The sequence below is a fragment of the Poecile atricapillus genome, chromosome 2, assembly GCF_030490865.1.
Source record: "Poecile atricapillus isolate bPoeAtr1 chromosome 2, bPoeAtr1.hap1, whole genome shotgun sequence".
Classification (NCBI taxonomy): domain Eukaryota; kingdom Metazoa; phylum Chordata; class Aves; order Passeriformes; family Paridae; genus Poecile; species Poecile atricapillus.
In genome coordinates, this window is record NC_081250.1 from 10,662,395 (window position 1) to 10,682,579 (window position 20,185).

Consider the following 20,185-nt stretch of genomic DNA (forward strand, 5'->3'; position numbering starts at 1 on the left):
GAGGGAAGTAAGAGTGTGTGTTTGGGGTTAGGAATTCATCAGCCTGATGGAGGTGAGGCTGCTGCAGCCCCATGGGCTCAGGCCTGGCTGAAAGGAAGACTGAGTGTACATCTGCAGTGGGAGCACATTCCCAGTCCAGACATTCCTGTGCATGTGTCCACCCACACAGACCCTCAACACTTGGATCATTCTGGCCCTTGGAGCCCCTGCTCTTCCAGTTGCACGCACACACAAATATAGAGTGGTTTGGGTTGGAAGGGACCTCAAAGATCATCTCATTCCAAGCCCCTGCCATGGGCAGAGACCTTCCACTAGACAAGTCTTGTTCAAAGACCCATCCAACCCAGGATGCCAGGGACAGGGCAATCACAGCTTCTCCAGACAACCTGATCTGGGGCCTCATCACCCTCACTGTGAGGAATTTCTTCCTAATAAATAACCTATATATTCCTAATATATAATTTAAATTTCCCCTTTTTTCAGTTTGTACCCATTACTCCTTGTCCTACCACTCTCTGACAGAGCCCCTCTCTGGCTTCACTGTAGGCCCCCTTCAGACACTGAAGGAGTTTCCACACAACCTTCTCTGAACAGCCCCGAGTTTCTCAGCCTGTTGAGTATGTGTGTATGCATGTACATTTACACTGATGTATGTATGTGTGCATGCACCATGGTCCCTCCAGTTCCTGGCACCTCAGAAACATGGCCACCATGGATCTCTGCCTCTTTTCCTGTGGCAGGCACTTGGCTTCATACTCGCAGGAACACTGAGAGCTCCCTCAATCTGGAAAACGGTCAGGAACAGAGTTTAGTAAAAAGGGCAGATTGTAGTGGTAAGATGTGCAGGATATGATCAGACATTTACACTGACCACAGTGTGCTACCAATCTCTTTTATCCCCTTTTCTCTCCATTTCCCCACACTTTCCTCTCCCTTATCCACATTAATCTGTTGCTTTTCACAGCTTTAATCCTTCCTCTAAACATCCCATATATCTTTCAAGACATTCTCCAAGACATGACATTCTTCAATAAAGACACTGAGGTGCTGAATTGTGTCCAGAGAAGGGCAATGGAGTTGAGACAGGGTCTGGAGCACAAGTTACGTGAGAACAGCTGAGGAGCTGGGGGTGTTTATCCTGGAGAACAGAAGGCTCAGGTGGGACCTTATTGCTCTCTACAACTGCCTGACAGGAGGCTGCAGCCAGGTGGGGCTCAGCCTCTTCTCCCAGGCAGCAAGTGACAGGACAGCAGGACATAGTCTCAATTTGCATAAGCAGAAGTTTAGGTTGGACATCAAGAAGAATTTATTCAGAGAAAGGATGATCAAACATTGGAGCAGGCTGCCCAGAGAGGTGGTGGAGTCACTGTCCCTGGAAGTGTTTAAGCAAAGACTTAAGGATGTGGCAAAGTGGCATTTAGTTGACAAGGTGGTGTTTGGACTCCATGATTTAAGAGAGGTGTTTTCCAACCTAACTGATCCTGTGACTCCGATTCTTGCACAATTCCAAGATGTTCTTCCAGGTATCCCATGGGGGACCCAGAGCTGCTCCTGGAGACCCATCCGGTGGGTGTCTCTCCCGGACCACAGCACTGATTGTCAGCTGCGACAGCCGGGGGAAGAGGGCTCTCGTGGGCCCCTTGGCACTGGTAAGGCTTTCGGGGTCCCTTCCGCCATTCTTATTCACTCCTCCTTCGTGCTAACGGGAATCAGCCTTTACTCATCGGCCAACAGGGTGAGGGAGTATTTTGCCTTCTCGGCCCTGAGGGGCACAAGCCATGTCTGCCCCGAATCATCACATCAGGGAGCCATTGCTAGAACCCTGCTCGCGGCCAAGTGCTTCTCTGGCAAGACCAAGACACAACCCCAAGCGCCTGCCTCCCTTCCGTCTTGCCTCCTTCCCCTCTTGTCTCCTTTCCATCTCGCCTGCCTCGCTGCCCTCCTCCCTCTCCATCCCTCTCTTCCTCCCCTCAGTCCCACCCCGCCTTCCCGGGCCGGACGCGCGCAGCTCTCGCGAGAGCCCCGGACCCGCTCCCTTTCCGGCGCGTGGCGCGGCGGTGGCGGTGGCCATGGCGCTCTACAACTTCAAGAAGATCACGGTGGTTCCGTCTGCCAAGGTACGGCCGCGCTCCCCCGTTCCTGCCCGGGCCCCTGCCGTCAATGCCCTCCGCACCGGGCCGTCCCTCCTGTCCCTCCTGACCGCCGGCTTCCGAGGACAGCGCTGCCCTCCTGCCCCTTCCGGGGTGCCGGCGTGGTGTCGGCCTTCGCCTCCTCCCCTCCCGTGAGAGCCGTGGACTCGCCCTGGGCTGGTGCTGCTGCGCCCGGCGGCCCGTACCATGTGCAGTGTCGGGGGGTCCTCTCAGAGAGGATCCCGAACAGGGATCCTGAGGCCACGCTTCTCCCTGGGGGGGTGTCGGGGTGGCCCCCACAAAAATCCCTCCTGTTTTCCAAACCTGCGTCATACCGAAACTCATCGCAGCGTCTTGCTTCAAAATAAAGTTCTCTGGCTGTTGGAGGAAGGGGTTTTAAATTGCGCATGGCGAGGGGAACTGCCCGCAGGGCTCGGACTGGCTGGGCCGGGGGCGGCCCGGGGCCCATTGAAATAGAAACTGGACAGGGAATGTGCAGACTGCTTCTTCCTGCTTGCCATAAAACATACGTGTCACACTGTGGATGCACTTAGCTCGTCAGCATGCTCCTCCACCAAAAGAAAATTACTGCCTTTACAAGAACTTGACATTTCCTGTAATTAATCTTGTTTCCTCGATTGCAGGACTTCATAGATTTGACATTGTCAAAGACTCAGCGAAAGACCCCAACTGTCATTCATAAACATTATCAAATCCATCGGATTCGACATTTTTATATGCGAAAAGTCAAATATACTCAACAAAATTACCATGACAGACTCACTCAGATCTTAACAGATTTCCCAAAATTAGATGTAAGTGTTCTCTCCTTTGCTGATTTCTCTGTGTATACAATTTTACTTATTTCAAGTAGATTTTACTGTGAGTAGTAGGCAAAACCTGTACTGCAAAACTTGTATGTTTCTATGAAGAAGGTGTCTAAGTTGTACCTGTGGAGGGTCATTGAATGCTGAATTTTCTAAGCTTTTAGCTGATCAAATATGTTTGCCAGAAGTTGCTTTTAAGTTAAGACAAAATGTGGAAGTTTTTAAGTATGTTGTGTCTGCCTATTTCTTCTTTGTGTGTGCATGTGGATATTGTGCTTATGGTTAGTTTTCCTTAGGAAATACCAATAAATGTATCATATTGTTTTCCATCTTCAGGAGTTAATGTGACAGCATAAATGTTGTCCTCAGCCCCATAAAGTGTCGCATTAGAAACACAGTATTAACTTCCAGCAACTGCAACTGGATCCATATGCCCAGTGGGAACTTTCTATGGGCAATTTTCTGCTCAGACTGAAATTATTCACCTATTAAATTGTTTTTCTTGATAATTTCATATCCAGTGAGTGTTGCTCCAGAATTCCCAGAAATATTTTCTGGTTTTTTTTTTAACATCACATGATGAAATGTCTTCAGGTTAATACATAACTAGCTGAAGCACTGTGCTTGAAAGATTTGTACCAGAGATGCCACTTCCTTGAAAAGATAAGGATTTGTTTGGGCATTAAGAAAACCCTTTTTGTCCAGTCTTATATAGAATTTACTGCAGCACTCACTCAGAAAAAAAAATAAATTAATAGTATTGCTGTGTTTCTGCTATAATATGGATTTCCTTTTAGAGACAATTTCTGTTGGCTTCTTGCAGTTTTTCTACTTGAAAAAAAGAGACTTGAAAAGCAAAAGATCAAATGGAAACTCTGTGTGAATAAGTTAAAGATGTGATTGCAGAAGAAGTTCAGAGCAGTGCAGATTCATGTGTTTAATGGCCAATGAGATTATTTTTCTTACATAAGATAGTAATGGAAATTATTTGGCTTTTAGTGTCATTTATGTTGCTGTACTGGAGAAAAAACAACTTAAATTGTGTGCAAGAAAAAGTCATCTTAGAATAAGAAAATATGAGATTTAACATTATGCTTTTGTTTTAGGATATTCATCCATTTTACGCTGATCTGATGAATGTTCTGTATGACAAAGATCACTACAAGTTGGCTTTGGGGCAGATCAATATTGCCAAGAATCTGATTGACAAGTAAGGGACACTGATTTCTCTGTTCTTGCACGTGGCTGGTGGATTGTTGTTGAATTGTGCTTTCCTGTGCCTGCAGTGTTGCCAAGGACTACGTGCGGCTGATGAAGTACGGGGACTCTCTGTACCGCTGCAAGCAGCTCAAGCGGGCGGCCCTGGGACGCATGTGCACCATCATCAAGAGACAGAAACAAAGCCTGGAGTATTTGGAGCAAGGTTGGTGTTACATATGGGCTTAAAGAAAGGCACAGAAATTGGATATAAAGCTTATTATGCTTAGTAGCAGTTAGAAAAATGTGTTTAATATAGGTTACAGATCCAGGAAACACAGGAATGGTTTTTAAATCCCCAAGTACTTAGTGTTCATTTTTCAACAAAATAGTTTTCTCTTTGAATATTTATTAAATTTTATGGTATTACTAACAGTGATAAAACTTTTTTTCTTTGTTTAAAAGTCACAGGCATGCTTTTAGTTACCATTCTTTTCACTAACATATATGTGAAAAATGTTGCTAAAGATTTTGCAGACATTATTCCTTACTTCAGACTTATTAGTCCTTCAGGTTATGTAGCCTGATTTGGTGGAGTTGTTCTAGCTGTAAGACAGCAGTGTTCATTTCTTAAATATTTATATAAATATTTATTTTTTGTTGTTTGTAGATACTTACGGGGTCTACAAACTATTTACATACTTCCATAAATGATCATATTATCTCAGAGATGTTACTAATTTCTATGTAAACAATTCAGCATATGTATTGTTGTTCCATCTCAGTAAAACTTAAATTATCACAGATACTTTAAAAAATATTTTTAACATTTCAGTGCGACAGCATTTGTCTCGTTTGCCAACCATTGATCCCAATACACGAACTCTTCTGCTGTGTGGCTACCCAAATGTTGGGAAATCCAGCTTTATAAATAAGGTATGTGAATGGTTTTTGCATAAATAATATTGAGATACAATTTAATTAATATAAGGTAACTTCTAAACAATTTGATTGTGGCATTGTCTGATGTGATAGCATGTTCAAATGTGTGAGTAGAGGTTGAATGAAATTCCTGGAGGAATAAATGGAAAATTATTATAGATTTTACTCTTAAAAATTGTTATATTTTCCAAAATAGCATTCCATTAGCATGTTTTGTGATAAACAAATACTTGCAGAGAAGCTAGAATAACCAATTTCTAGCTGTTTTTTCCCCTCTGTAGCAAAATAAGTGTATTATAATTAGGATATACTGCTTGCAACTTCAGGAAATTTTAAATAAATATGTGTGACTGAATCTTATTTTAAGGTTACAAGAGCAGATGTAGAAGTGCAGCCTTATGCCTTTACCACGAAATCTCTCTTTGTGGGACATATGGATTATAAGTATCTACGTTGGCAGGTAAGAACTGTTACTGTTTTGCATTTTCTTGAAAGAGTGAGCTGGTTATAGCCTGATTTGCCTTTTGCCATGGGAGTTGCATTTTTGTGTCTTGATTAGATATGCTGTGTCTGACAGCTGCTGTGCAAGGTGCAGTGTGCCAAGTGAGGGTAGCAGTCAAAACCTGTTCTAAAAATGTTCATGCATGGGTCTGTGTTCAGTTGGAGGGAAATTGAATTATTGACTAAAGCCAGAACACTTTTTTAATCTCTTTCAGATTCTGGGCTGGATAGGGGCTGCATTTTCCCTTGGTCTGCAATACTTAGAGTGTTGATTATGAAACCTCATTCTTCTCCTATTTCTACATTTTCACATTCTCCCTTTGGCAGAGCTCACAGTCCTGTTTGTGACTGAAAGAAAAAACTGTCAGTGTCATAAAAAAGACAATACTGATGAACAATCCAACATGTGTTCTGCAATAGCTGATCAGTAACACCTGGCTTAATGATGTTAATTTTAGGTAGTAGACACTCCTGGTATTTTGGATCACCCCCTGGAGGACAGGAACACCATTGAGATGCAGGCTATCACTGCCCTGGCACATCTGCGTGCTGCTGTGCTCTACGTGATGGATGTCTCTGAGCAGTGTGGGCACAGCCTGGAGGAGCAAGTGGAGCTCTTCAGAAATATTAAGCCATTGTTTGCTAACAAGGTGAGTTTTGTTCACATTATTAACAAACCCCAGGGGTTTATAACATGGTAACTTGAATTAAGGTGGTTTTTTTGCCTTTTTTTCAGCCCCTTATAATCGTTGCAAACAAATGCGATGTGAAGAGGATTTCAGAACTTCCTGAAGAGAGTCAGGTTAGGATACTTCTCTCACCTCTTTGTCTTATGATGTTTATAAAAATACTGTGTGTGCATTGTGGATGGTTATAATTTTTACTGGGCAAAAACTTTTACATGATCTTTTCTTTATTGACTGCTCCAATAGTGCAGTGGAAGGTAGCTTTGCAGGTCTCGACCCCATCTTCCTTTACTACTGTCTAATGTAGTCCTTGCCTGAATATTGTAAATGCCAAATGGAAGGTAGGTTCTTAATGGTTTCAGAGATCTCTGGTGGTGTGAGAACTGTCAATTACTGCTGTAATTGGAAGTTAGACAATAGTTTTACTCAATTATCCTTTCAGTGACAGTTAGACACAGTGAGCACTGGGCTGAGAGGTGCCACTGAACAGTTGCAATAAAAGGTCCTGTAGGCTTAACTTAATTGTATCTACAGGTTAAAGCACATAGAATTTGTGTTTCTCTCACTCTTTTTTTTTTTATTTTTTCCTTTGTGGGTCATTTATAGGTGCCTTTTAGAAAGTAGTTACTTGCTTATAAAGGAAGAAAGATTAAATAGAACTATAATTGTAGACTTTCTGTCATCTTTTTAGAAACATTTTCTAATAAAACAGTAATGCATTGTATGTATTAATATTGGATTAAGATTTCTGGTCTTAATGTATTGGTATATTAAGAAATGCACAGGATGTCATTATTTGGGATAATTTTTTCAATTTTAGAAAATATTTGAAGCTTTTGAAGGAGAAGGATTTTCTGTAATAGAGACAAGTACACTAACTGAGGAAGGTGTAATCCAAGTTAAAACAGAGGTAGGTGCATTCTTAGTTTCATCCCAAATGATCAGCTAACATTTTGCTTCACTTTTATGAGTTTAATTTCAGTTAAACGGCATTATAGTGATAAACTTTAAAAATGTTTTCCTTATTATGCCTCAGTCAGCTTGGGTGAAAATGGAAAATAAAGTAATAATATTTTTTTTTAAATTGTGATTTTTTTTCTGAGTCCTGTTAAAAAAATACATGTCTGCATATGCATCTTCCCATGATATTTTTAATATAAAATAATTTGATGCCTTTTTGAGAGTTAGAGGTAAAAGACAAAAAGAATAAGATGTGAAGCCAGCTATTTGGGATTGAATGCCTGCAGTGTCATTTGCTGTATCTTAAAAGGCTTTGTTCCTCACCTTAAGTTGCCATGTGCACTTTCAGGCCTGTGACAGACTGTTGGCCCATCGTGTTGATACTAAAATGAAAGGAAACAAAGTGAATGAAGTACTGAATAGATTACACTTGGCCATGCCAACCAAAAGAGATAACAAGGTAGGGTACATGTTTAAACTATTCAATGTATTTCCCAGTACTTCTTAAGTAGGATAAGAATTCTGTCATTGTTAATCTGTGAAGAGATTAATATGATGAAGTTTTCTAATTTATTATCTGTAAGTGCCTTTTCTGCTGGGCGCTTGGGATTTTGTATTCTGCAGAAGTACATTACAGTGCAGGTGGTGATTTATAGCAGTGTAAAAAAATTGATGTGAACTTCTTTTCCCTTTTTTATTGGGGTGGATTTATTCCAGGAGCGACTGCCTTTTATACCTGATGGAGTAGTAGCTCGTAAGAAACGCATGGAAGTAGACACTCCCAAGAGGAAATTGGTAAGTGGCATCTCTGAATCAGGAAATCAGCAGCTGGATTTTAAATTTGCTGTGTTAACCCATAGCTTCTAAATTAGATGGTATCTAAAGCCATGTATGTCTTTGCAGGAGAGAGATATTGAACTTGAAATGGGAGATGATTATATTTTGGACCTGCAGAGTAAGTATTAGATAAAAATTTGTATTACCATTACTATTAATAAACAGTAAAGTGTGGCTATTTTAGCCTTAAGGGAGAATACCTAAACCTGACTCCTTTCAACTAATTGCCAGTGCCATCATTTCTTTGCATACTTCTGTTCCAGAGCTGGTGATGTTTGGTGATGTGTTTTGTGGTATCACTCAGTTGTTTCCGTTTTGGAGTCACAGACATGAAACAGCTGGTCTGATGATTCAAGTGATTTTTTCTTTCCATTCTGTATTGTAGTACTTCATTAATTTCTGATGCTCTCTCTGTTAAGAAAGTATCAATATGAGAGAGAACAGCATATATTGTGTTTCAGCCAGGTATTTGTTGCTTGGCAAGTCTAGGAGCAGTGGGTCATGCCATAACTGAACAATCTTTGGCAGTAGGATGGAGATCAGAAATACTTGTGAATATAGTAGAGATGCTGCCAAAGTCTTAGGAATAGGGCACTTCTTTTGTGTGTGCGTTCTGAGTGTTTTTTTTGTTACAGAACATTCTTTGAAATTAATTTTTGTCTCTTTATCAAATTTTCTTGTATTTTTAAGAATACTGGGACTTAATGAATTCATCTGAGAAATATGATAAGATTCCAGAGATATGGGAAGGCCATAATATACTTGACTACATTGATCCCGATATAATGAGAGTGAGTATTCAATTTTTTGCTTTACACTTTTCTTTCCTCTTTATCTCTTCTTTGTTTATTATCAGTTACTATTGGTAGATTAAAAACAATGTATCATGAGAACCAGTTCTTTTTTGCGTTGTCTGCACTTGTCATGGGAAAATATACTATTTTTTGAATGATCAAGGACAGAATTTCAGAAGAATGGAAAATTGCTTCACCTTGTCAGAATGATGGTGATCTTAGTTCCGTTCTAAATATGAGATTTGCACTAGACACTAATATATTAGTTCTTTGACTAGAGCTACAGGAATGTAACTATCAAACTTTATGTATTTTTAATAATATGAAATTCATCCATCAGATTTACGTCTATGGAGGAAATGGACTGAATGCTCAATTTTTAACATTTTTATTTCATAACAATCACTGTTTGGATTTCTTGCTGGTTGTTAAGGAGGAGTGGTGAGTGCAGGCCATGGAGCCTGCCAGTTATGCAGCTGGGTTCCTGCAAATTGCTGTTGTTCTGGACTCAGCTGAATGCCTGAGAAGAAGGGTTTTTCAGAGTCTATTTCCAGAAATGGCACAGCAAGCACAGCTCACACACACTGCTGCTTTCACACACTGGGCAGCCTTGGGCAGCCACACAAATTTAGCCAAGTGATAATGTGGAGTGATGGAGTTAGTCTGCACAGCAGTGTGTCCATGGGTTCACACTAATCTGTATTGCCAGCTCCATCAGGTGTGGCTCAGCATGCTTGTCAGGTAATGTAGCTCCTTCTTTGAAGGGCCTATGTGCTGTCATGGCCTAGAACCATGTACAAACCTAATGTTGACAATCATAAGTTAAGGATCTGATCTCCATTTTATCTCTTCAAAATCTAAGAAACTGGAAGAATTGGAGAAAGAAGAAGAGCTGAGAGAAGCTGCTGGAGAATATGACAGTGAACCAGAAAGTGAAGATGAAGAAATGATGGAAATCAGACAATTGGCAAGACAGATCCGAGAAAAGAAGAAGCTGAAAATCCTGCAGTCAAAGGAAAAAGACGTTCATGGTCCAAGGATGCCGAGAACAGCTAAAAAGGTGAGTGTAGAACATGTTCTGTAAAAACATCTTGCTGCTATGCAACATCATGAAAGTATTGTATCATTGTCAGGTAGTGGAACTGATGGTTTTTGCCCATACTGGTGAAAAGTGGCCCTTTCACTGCTTGCTTCCTTCTCCCAAGAGTTCTGTTTAGCTGAGGAGGGATAGTAGCCCTTTTTTTCTTTTGTGTCACATAAATATGTCTTGTATAGAACTCCATATATATTGCAGAAGAGGTTTTTAATAATATGATTCAGTTTGCTTAACGTGGTTGTTTCATTGTATTTTGTCTGTTTGCTTAAAATTCAAATAATTATAAGAATTAGATAATTACTTAAAATCACAATAATGTAAAATTTGTTATGGGTTCTGGAAAAGGTGATGTGTCTTTTTGGTAGCCAGGTATCTCTCTTTCTGATGGCAGATTCTCTTCTGACCAGTCCAGGACAATTGCAGAGTAATAAACTGGTAGCTAGACATTTTGAGAAAATTAATCTAGCTGCTGTTGCCCCCAGCATCTCTTACATTCTCCAGAGCATGTGCCTTTTGGGAGAAAAGGAAACATTTTTGACCAAACTACCTCTCCATGTCGGCTTCTCCCCAAAAAGGCAAACTAATTGTGAGGTCTTTAGGAAAGATGGAACCATTGCAGTCCTGTGAAGCAGAATTTATGGATGCAGAAAAATAAGTTGCAAAAAATGAAATGTGAAGGTAGGATGTCAGTGACCTGCTTATGGATGTGATAAAGCCAGAAATATATAGTGACTATAATGGACTTGTGGTGGTATATTGAGACAAAAAGTAAGGTGGAAGGATTTTTTTTGAAATGTGTTTTCTTAACTGTGTTTTACAGGTCCAGAGGAAGGTGTTAGAGAAAGAAATGACTGATCTTGGACTTGACATGACCAATAAAGATGATGTAAGTTTTTGCTAATTAAACATAATATTTGTCTAAAAGAGACTAAAATTTCTTGGAGGACAGTTGAAATGCTTACTACAGTTAGCACAAGAGCGAGGTGGGATCTATTAACGATGAATTAGGAACTGCAGATGAGGCAGTTGGTACTGGAATTTTTTGAGTAATGTGATCAAAACATGGATAAGCTGAAAAACTAACATTTATCAAGGATCACATATATATATGCACTGCTTTCTTGGAATTTGTGTAGGATTCAAGAACTTGCTTGGCTAAGCATACTCCTTAATTTTCAAGTCTACTTTGGTGGATGAGACTCTACTATGTGAAATAGTAATAGCAACAGATCAGGCCTATCTTTTTATAGTTCATTAATTCCATGAGCTGTAATTGAAGTTTTTGAGGGCAGCTGGCATCTTTAAATGTAAGGCAGATAAAGTACTTAATCAGAGACTGGCCTTCAGTAGGCATTTTATTTTAACAGAAATTAAAAAACCCCTAAACATTTTGTATGGCAAATCCAGCAGTATTACAGCTCGCTGGACCCTGAGCTCTCTAATTCTTTAGCTAAACAAGGAGTCAGGAAACAAGAACTGTCAACATTACACATATGAAGCAAGCATTTATAGTTTTCAGAGCTGCCATGCCATGCTGGTGTAGGAGCAGTGTGGGAATGTAGCACTTAAGCTGTAACATGAGCAGTCTTCATGTCTGAAATTCTTCAGGTACTTTGCCGAGTACACAAGACACTAATCAGGGTAGGTTTCATCATAGCTATTTTGCTGTTGCAAAATTGCTTAAGTGTTGCTATCCTTTAATTTGTATCTTTTTATTGATTACTTTTGAGTCTACTCCACCCAAAGAAAAAAGAAAAAGCCAGTCAGTAATTGTGGAGGAAAAAAAGCTAATATTCACTGAAATTTGAATGTTCCTGTAGGACAGAGAGGCAGTGACCAACAGCTGTCAAGATCTTTTCGTTACTATGGAATAACCAATATAACTTATCACAGCAGTCCACTTCCTGTTTTTCCTATTAGTCTGATTAGAAATGAGCTGGTTGTTTCTGGCTTTAAAGGTTAAATGATGTTTTCAATTTCAGGCCCATTATGTGAGAAGGTCACGCAGTACCACGAGGAAACGCAAACGGGATGAGTCTGAAACCCCCAGGTCGGCATCGCGCAGTCGCAGCTGCTCTCGCACACCACGGGATGTGTCTGGCCTTCGGGATGAAAAGGTTTGTTATTTATCTGTATTTCCCTGTCTGGCAGCTAAACCAGCATGATTGTACCTAGACCAGCTCCTTGGAATCTTCACAGTAGGCTGGTTATGTTTGTCCAGAGTTTGTGCTTGGTCTCCCTGCAGCTTTATCATCTTCTCATTTGCACTCCATGTTTCTGTACTTCCTTCTTACAAATAACATGTAATGATACAGACCAAGGAAGTACATTTCAATTCTTGTCTCTAAATGCAAGTCTGAAGGAAGAATTCTGCACACTGAGTTTTGCCTTCACTAAGTGAGGAATTCCAGGGATAGCATGATCCTGTGTTAGTGTCCTGGAAAGTTTTTCTAAAGAGGGTTAGTGTCACAGTGATACTGCTCTAGAGTTGGTGTTAATGTCCTTGATAAAACCATCCAGCTTAGTGGGTTTTTTAAAGGTAAAGCTTTTTACCCAAGTTACTGAGGAAGTTATTCTGCATGTTTGTTTGTTTGTTTTTAAATAGATGGTGAAGAAGGTTAAGATCATGGCAAAGAAAGCTCAAAAGAAAATGAATCGCCTGGGCAGAAAAGGAGAGGCAGACAGGCACATATTTAACTTGAAGCCAAAACATCTGCTGGCTGGGAAGAGAAAATCCGGTAAAACACAGAGAAGATAAGCAGTCTTCGAAATCAAAATTTAAAACCAATCGAAATAAAAAAAATTAAATCAAAATTAAATTTATTAGAACTAATTTCTAGTCCTGTCATCCTTTTTGGTAATACTTGGTGTTATTTTATATTAGTAGTTAAGATACTTCAAGTTTAGTATTTCAGTAGCTTAATGTTCCAGTTTCAAGCAATACCAGGAGAAATTTTTCAATTCTAGTGGCAGAAACCATTTATAAACAGACATAAAAAATACTTTCTTCCATGTTCTTATTCCGGAGTTTCATTTATCAGTGAAATATTTATATTTCTATACATAACTAATTTAAAATGAGGTTAAATCCAGAAATGTGAATCTTTTGTTAAACTACCATTAATTAAAAATGCCTGAGTTCAATAAGGTTTGGATTGCTGCGTGCAAGTAATCCTTTGTGATAAGTTTATGTTGCTGGTGAGGGCTGAAATGGTTGGGGAAGTAACAGCAGAGCATCAAGAACTACACAAAGTTTGTGTTTGTGCACTGAAGCATAGGAGCAGTGCTGCCACTTGACTGAGCTACAGGGTGAATGGAGGAGAAACTGCAGTTCTGGTACTGACCTGCCACCTGTAATAACCTAAAACAGCAGGGGCAGGGACAGTTACACCTTACAACTTTTGAGTATTTCAGATTAATATGAATACTTCAGAAATGTAGAGAATGAGGATCAGACTGAAATTCTGTGCCACATGCTACTGTCATCCTTGGCTTAGCAAGACATTTCTCTCCAGGACTTGGTAGACAAAATTCTGTATCTGCTCAAGGCAAAATATATTGTCAAATGTAAAATATTTCCTTTTTATCCCCACTTGGTCAATGGTTACATAGAGGTTTGTAAAATAATGCATTATAAATGTGTTGCTTGACCAATACACTTGAAATCCATGCTAAAAACTAACACACACCACCCAAATTAAAGGGGGAAGAAAGAACTCTCAAATCACTACTTTTTGAAATACTACCAGTAACTGTTCAGATGTCAGCTTTTGCATTGTGTAAAACTATAGGAACTGTTAAGCAAAACTTTTCTTTCAGCTTCTGTATGCACAGGACTTCTACTTCAGAGTCTGTTTTGCCAGCTTTTGCTCCAAGCTGAACTAGAAAACCAGAACTTTTTTCCAGCAGATCTCTGCCCTGCTGCCCTGCTCACATCAAGCTGCTTCAGTGGTGCTTAACAGGCAGGGCGGTGCTAAGTGTGGCAGTAACAGCAATTATTCTCCATGTGGCTTCACGTCTGAAAAGAAAACAGTCCAAGGGTTTAGGCAAGGTGTTTTAATTATAAAGTTAGATTTGAAAAGTATTTGAGAACTTCTCTGTTGCCTGCAGCTGGGTAACATGGCTGATTGCACTAAATTCAAGAGAGCTATTACATCACATCACTTCCCTCACCTGAATTTGCTTTGAAACAATACATCAGTTCCAGCCCATACACAACAAACCTGGCTCTTAAACCTCCAAGTGTTGAACCACTGGAGGTGCTGGCATATGGGAGCTTCAGTGCTACAGTCACAACAGGGATGAGAAAGAGAAACCTTGATCACTGGAAAAAGTTCATTTTACCCCAAATCCAGTCAGAATCGTTACCATGTTTACATGTAATGATAAGTGGTATGACAAACATCCTATTTCAACAGGCTCTGGGAGAACTTAAAAAATCTAGTTTGAGTAGCATGCTAACAGAAGAAATCACAAACCTTTTTGAGGACCTTCCCTCCACACCCCCAGACTATAATTAAAATTGAAGCATCCTTTAGTATGTGTCTTATTGAAAAAAGCCTCCTAAGTTACTAGCAATTGATTGACTGCAAGATCAAAAGGGATTAGCTCTGGTACTCTGGTACAATTTCTAATTAACTGACATCAAGACCCAGTGTAAGCCCACAACTTGTCAGTGTCGAATTTTGGGGTTCAGTGGGTTTGAGTTGTCTGGGAACAACTATTACAGGAAAAGAAAAGCCCTGGTACCAAGATGCCTTTGTTTTCTGCAAAAAGGAGAAGAGCCATTTAGTCCATATCCCCTTTCCAAAAACAGACTATTGACATTAGACAGATACCATTTACATTTGCTTTGTAATGAACCCTTTTTTAAAATTTGAGATATCCAGTACTCAGCCATCAACTACTCATAAAAGCCTAGTGAGGGAAAAAAACCCAAACACTGTTTATTATCTAAAACTAATACATATGTCAGCACTTCAAGGTCAAACTTACTCCACACAGGCAATCCAATTACTTAAGCTTTTATGGGTTTGGTTAATTATAGAGTACAGTAGCTGAAGAGATTTGCTTTCTGCAATCAAAAATAATCCTGATTACTTTGAATTGTTTTTCCTTCTGGCAACTGGTCTTCTCAAGATCACAGCAGAGCCCAGTCGTGTGTAATCACTGTTTAAGGTGTGGTTAAGTTCAGTAGAACACCCCAGTCCTCCTGCCTGAGCTGGGCAGGAGGTGCCCAGGCTCCCTCCCAGGTGTGCAGGGCACACACAGGCTGAGGATCTTTCACCAGGAAATGGAAGAACAGGACCCCAGGGGTTTCATGCCACTGTTACCCATTTTACATGAGATCTTAACGGGCCCAAGAGAACCAAGGATGAGGGGGAAGAAGTGACAAAGACAGAAGAAAAAACATTGGCTATGACAACATCTGTATAAACTAAACATGCTCCATGTGGACCAGTTCTCTGCACTTAGGTCATGATTGGACAGTGTTAGTGAGACAACACATCATTGCTAGCATTCAGCACCTTTTATCCCAGCTATTTACATTCGGTGTATTTTTTCATGCTCAACAAATTTGTTCAAGTTATCCAAGTTATCCCACCACTTAAAAAGAAAAGTCTCTGCTATCAGCTTGAACCATGGAGTAATCTTAACTTCATTCCTGGCAGCTTTGTCCAAGAGCTGTTTCAGTTCTTTCTGTGTCACGTAGCAGTAGCTTTGGATCTCGTTGGGGTTGGGATTCAGTGTCACATCCTTCTTCACAAATAAGATATAGTCTATCTCATGTTCTCCCCAGATCCCATCAGACTTGGCCTTGTAGTGAATTCGTGTCAGGTAGGAGATTTCTTCTGGAGTTACCTACAACCAAAACAGCTGTCAGAAGTGCTGCCAGACCAGGAGAATTGCACTGCTAGGCATTGCAGTACAATTCATCACCTATTATTGTCATCTTCCTTAGAAATAATTTGTTCCCAAGTGTACAACTGTAATGCACTTTTTCACAAAGAATTACTAGGAAAAAAATAATTTAAAGCAGTTTGATGGCATGAATTGCACAGAAATTCTCTAGCCAGACCCACCCTGTAATGCTTGGAGTGCATTCCTCCTATATGGTATGCTTTAAAGAATGTTTACCAGACTTTATTGCACATTCACTGAGCACTGGTGAGCACAAACACTTGCACCTACCCCTCACCTCACAAGGAAAAGACTTGAAAAGACCTGAAGCCAAGGTCAGAACCACTGACCTCTGTCTGTACTGACAGAGCAAGTGTAACCCTGCCTTCCAGGGATCTCTGGAAGTTCACTCAGTTCTCTGCATCTCCAAAGATAAATTCATTTTCAGGTTTGAGGCTGACCCTGTCTTGCCAGGCACAGTCTGTCAACAGGCAAACACTGGCAAGAATTCCTGTTTCTCCCTCCTTCCTTTACCTGCTCCATGGGAATTCCCAGCTCTGCTTTCAGTCGTCTCTGTGCTGCTCTCCGAACACCAATGGCTTCATTTTCTTCCAGTTCTTGTGGATGGCTTAGGGGATGACTGCAACAAGTGTTGGTAAAACAATCTGCAAAAAGTTTGGATCAGTCCATTTTTGACACATATATAGATCTGGGAAAAAACCCCAACACCAAAATCCCCCAGAGACAAAGGCTTTTATTCAACACATCACAGCTTCATTTCTCTTTTGCAGAGAAGGGTCACAGAAAGAGGATATTTACACCTCTTATTTTCCTTTACAAATTTTGCACTGGGATTTGCCTCTGCCAAGCACTACTTTGCAGGCTAGTGTTTGATACACATGAGAACAGGCATTTCTATCCCAAACACACCTGCTTAGAGAGCCAGTCTATAAAGACCTTGTTTATCTCTCAAATGCTAATTAAAATTACTTTTGGGAGTTTATATGTAACAGGATAATGAAAATATTCCCATAGCTTCAAGAATAGCTGGCAGTAAGTAGAATAAAACACAAAGTTTATACCTGTGTTTAAAAGGCAACTGATCCATACTGTTTCAAACTTTTGTCTATAAAAATCAAGCTCAAAAAGCATCTAAAGTAGAATTAGAATATCTACAAACCACATTTGAGCATTTTGACTGGTTAGCAGAGAAGGAAAAAATTAAAAACAATCTCTAAAGTAAAGATTCCCTGGGAGAAAAGAAAAAAGTCTTCCTCTAGTTGGAAACACTTGATTTTGTTTTCTATTGAAAATTCTGCAACAGGCAACTTCATGCTCCCTCCAACATGCCTCATATATGCTATTTCTATTTGATTCCCTTCCTTATTTTTATGCCTCTCCATTTGCATTTGACAGTAATACTTCAGGAGTGTTCAAAAGTCATACACTGCACTTTGGCCACACAGTCTTTCTTCTGGCAGTGTTAAGGAAGTGTTAAGAAAACACTGACAAAGGTCTACAGATCTCCCAGGCACCTGGGCTCTGCTGCACATCAGCTTTTACCAGTGGAATGGGCCACTCTCCACAGCCAGCAGAGCCATTTCTTCAACTGCAATAAATGTCTTGCAGCATAGGGGGTAAGCACCACACCCTCTGCCCTTGCATCAACAGGATCAAGCATGTCAGGGAACAACCATTTCACAAGAATTCATATAACAACACACGAGCGTTCCCATTATCTTACTTCACCCACAAGACATCTTGAACTCTCAAGAGTATTGGAAGGATGTCCTTCCAAAGTAGTAAATTCTAAAACCTCAGAATGAGTTACACTGCAGGATTGGATTGATTTTTTTTAAAAAAATATTGATCTAAATAAAACATTTATATATAGACAATGTTTCAGTACTAACCTGGAAATGTAATTTTTGCATTTGACCTCTGCTGCAGCAACAGTTTATTTTCCGTATTAAATAAGAAAACACTGAAAGCTCGGTGCAGTAAACCTAAAAATAAAACAAACAACAAAACAAAATTTAGTAGAAGAGAAAAAAACACATGAAGGCAGTTAAGGGCTTATAATGGCCTCATTTTTACATAATGCAATTTAAAAGTCACTATATGTTAATTTGATTTAAGGGATTTGATAAATAACTCAAGAGCTATTATTCAGGTTTATATGCCAGTTTATGCAAGACATGAAATTAGAAGAGTTCCTAGAAGAAAAATGCAATAGAGGAGTTCTTCTAAAGTCAGTCAGTTCACCATTCTGAATGTGCACATTTGGGCAAGCTTCCAAGGACAGCTTGACACCCATAAATTTACAATCAAAAATTCCGAAAAACTTTTTGGAATTTCAAGACCCTTCAAGAATTGCAAGAGTAGAAGGAAAATAGGCTCCATTAAAAACAGTATAATTGCTGTTTTCTTCACGTTTTGAGTCTGTTATTCCTCGCTCTTCAGGAAGATGCTTTCCCCAAGTACAAAAAAAGAGATCACACACTACCATGAGAGACTGTTCAATCTGACCATCCTCAAGTAAACCCAAAATTAGTTAAACTCTTTCTTATTAGCAGTGTTTGAAATAGAACTCTGGATGAACTACTTTAAAATGAACTAATTTTCTACTTGAAAAGACCTCAGCAAAGAAGCAAACAGCAATCTTTAGAAAAATATACATAGAATCAGGTATCCATAATAGGAAAAAATTCTCCTTTATCTTCAAAACGTGATTAAAAATATTTATCAATCTTGTATGTGCAATTACATATTCCTCTCCTTTGCAATTGCCTTCAATTGAGTATTCCTCCATTCCGCAGAATTTTAACATTAAATATTTTATGCTGAAGAGGGCATATGGGGAGGTACTTGCTCTGGTTTGATCCAACACTCACCTGAGATTAAGGCTTAAATAATAATTTATTTTTTTTTTTCATAATTTAATCATGATTACGCTTCTGAAAATATTTAATCAACTTAATGGTTCTTATTAGAAGAATGCTTATTAGAAGATAAGCAAGCCGTACCTTTGTCAATGTTTTCATTCAGGTGACAGTTTTTCTTGGTCTCTGCTCCAATCTTATTGTCATTTTCATCAATAAGGATGCACATCTCTGCCAAGAGCTGCACCTGCTCTTCATCCAGGTGATCTGTGCTTACTTCAGGCATTGCGGTGGTAGCACACGTTCTACTGAACACAGAAAATGAAGAGTCATTCACTAAAAACAACATCCATAAGGTTCTGGGCAGCGTGTGAGAAATAACCTAATGGCTTGTTTCTCTGACATGGTCTAAACTGCGCACCAGTTTTATTTTGAGATGGTTTACATACTTTTAACTTCCTGAAATTTCTTATCCACAGTACAAATCACACAGCAACACTTGGCAGGTGCTTGAAACATTTTTATTTCTCAGGAAGCCCTTGCAGCAGCTGCTGCAGGACACCCATGCTGAGCCTAACATTTTTATGGGCTGCCAATGGCAGAAACTCCAGTTCCAAACTTCGAGCTACATTTATAACGCCGGGCATGCCGTGCAAGAGGATCTCTCCTCCCCACACGTCTTTAAAGGTTCGGTAACAGGATTTCAACCCGAGGCACCTCCAAAGCAACACCTGCCCTGCCGCCCCGAGCCTCTGCTGCCGTGGGCGTGCTCCCGGCAGCCCAAAGAATCCCGGGCTGGGCCAGCTTAGAAGGGACCACAGGGGACCTGGCGACCCTCCCTGCTCAGTCTGGGTCAGCCCAGAGCACAGGGCTGCCCTCAGATAGTTCTGGAGTATGGCGGGGAGGGAGGCTCGGCACCGTCTCCGGGCAGCCTGTTCCAGCGCACGGTCACCTGCACAGTAAAGGCGTCCTTGGCCACGCTCCGGTGCAAGCTCCTGTGCATCAGTTTCTGCCAGCTGCCTCTTGTCTCACTGCTCAGCAACGAGAATCATCCCCTTGGCACCGCCCCATAGATATTTGTAGATATTAATGATGTCTCCTCTCAGCTGTCTCTCCTACAGGCTGAACAGACCCAGCTTCCTCAGCCTTTACTTCTAAGAGATGTGCCTTCATGACCTTCGTCACCTTCCCACAGACCCGCTCCAGGAGCTCCACGTCTCTGCTACGGAGGAGTCCAGAGCGGGACACAGAGCTCCGGCTGCGGCTCGGCAGGGTCCCCGTTCCCCGCTCACCTCGCTGCCCGTGCGCTCGGCTGCCGCCGCTCTCCCCTCACGCCGGGACCGCTCCGAAGGGCCGCGCTCCCGGCCCGGAGCAGCGCGCGCCACATCGCTCGTCACACCCCACCCGCCAATGGCACCGCCGCCCGGCGCTGA

General features: G+C 40.7%; 2 protein-coding genes across 5 annotated transcripts; one reads left to right on the top strand and one right to left on the bottom strand.

The window, feature by feature from the left end:
• The first annotated feature begins 1,965 nt into the window (after window positions 1-1,965).
• GTPBP4 (GTP binding protein 4) lies at window positions 1,966-12,802 on the top strand. The gene is made up of 17 exons (XM_058831370.1): window positions 1,966-2,117; window positions 2,774-2,944; window positions 4,063-4,166; window positions 4,243-4,379; window positions 4,989-5,089; window positions 5,463-5,555; window positions 6,055-6,246; window positions 6,333-6,398; window positions 7,103-7,192; window positions 7,592-7,702; window positions 7,960-8,037; window positions 8,146-8,197; window positions 8,770-8,870; window positions 9,736-9,933; window positions 10,790-10,855; window positions 11,952-12,086; window positions 12,575-12,802. The coding sequence occupies exons 1-17, from the start codon at window positions 2,070-2,072 to the stop codon at window positions 12,725-12,727; spliced, it is 1,896 nt and encodes a 631-aa protein (XP_058687353.1). The 5' UTR covers window positions 1,966-2,069; the 3' UTR covers window positions 12,728-12,802.
• A 1,208-nt stretch (window positions 12,803-14,010) lies between these two features.
• Window positions 14,011-20,185, bottom strand: IDI1 (isopentenyl-diphosphate delta isomerase 1). 4 transcript variants are annotated; one of them, XM_058831372.1, is made up of 5 exons: window positions 20,045-20,185; window positions 18,897-19,057; window positions 17,784-17,876; window positions 16,405-16,535; window positions 14,011-15,831 (listed from the first exon to the last, which is right to left on the bottom strand). In XM_058831372.1, the coding sequence occupies exons 1-5, from the start codon at window positions 20,137-20,139 to the stop codon at window positions 15,514-15,516; spliced, it is 798 nt and encodes a 265-aa protein (XP_058687355.1). In that variant the 5' UTR covers window positions 20,140-20,185; the 3' UTR covers window positions 14,011-15,513. The 4 variants fall into 4 exon arrangements, with proteins under 4 accessions (XP_058687355.1, XP_058687354.1, XP_058687356.1 ...); XM_058831371.1 differs by having other exon boundaries at window positions 18,897-19,060; XM_058831373.1 differs by lacking the exon at window positions 20,045-20,185 and adding an exon at window positions 19,705-19,931.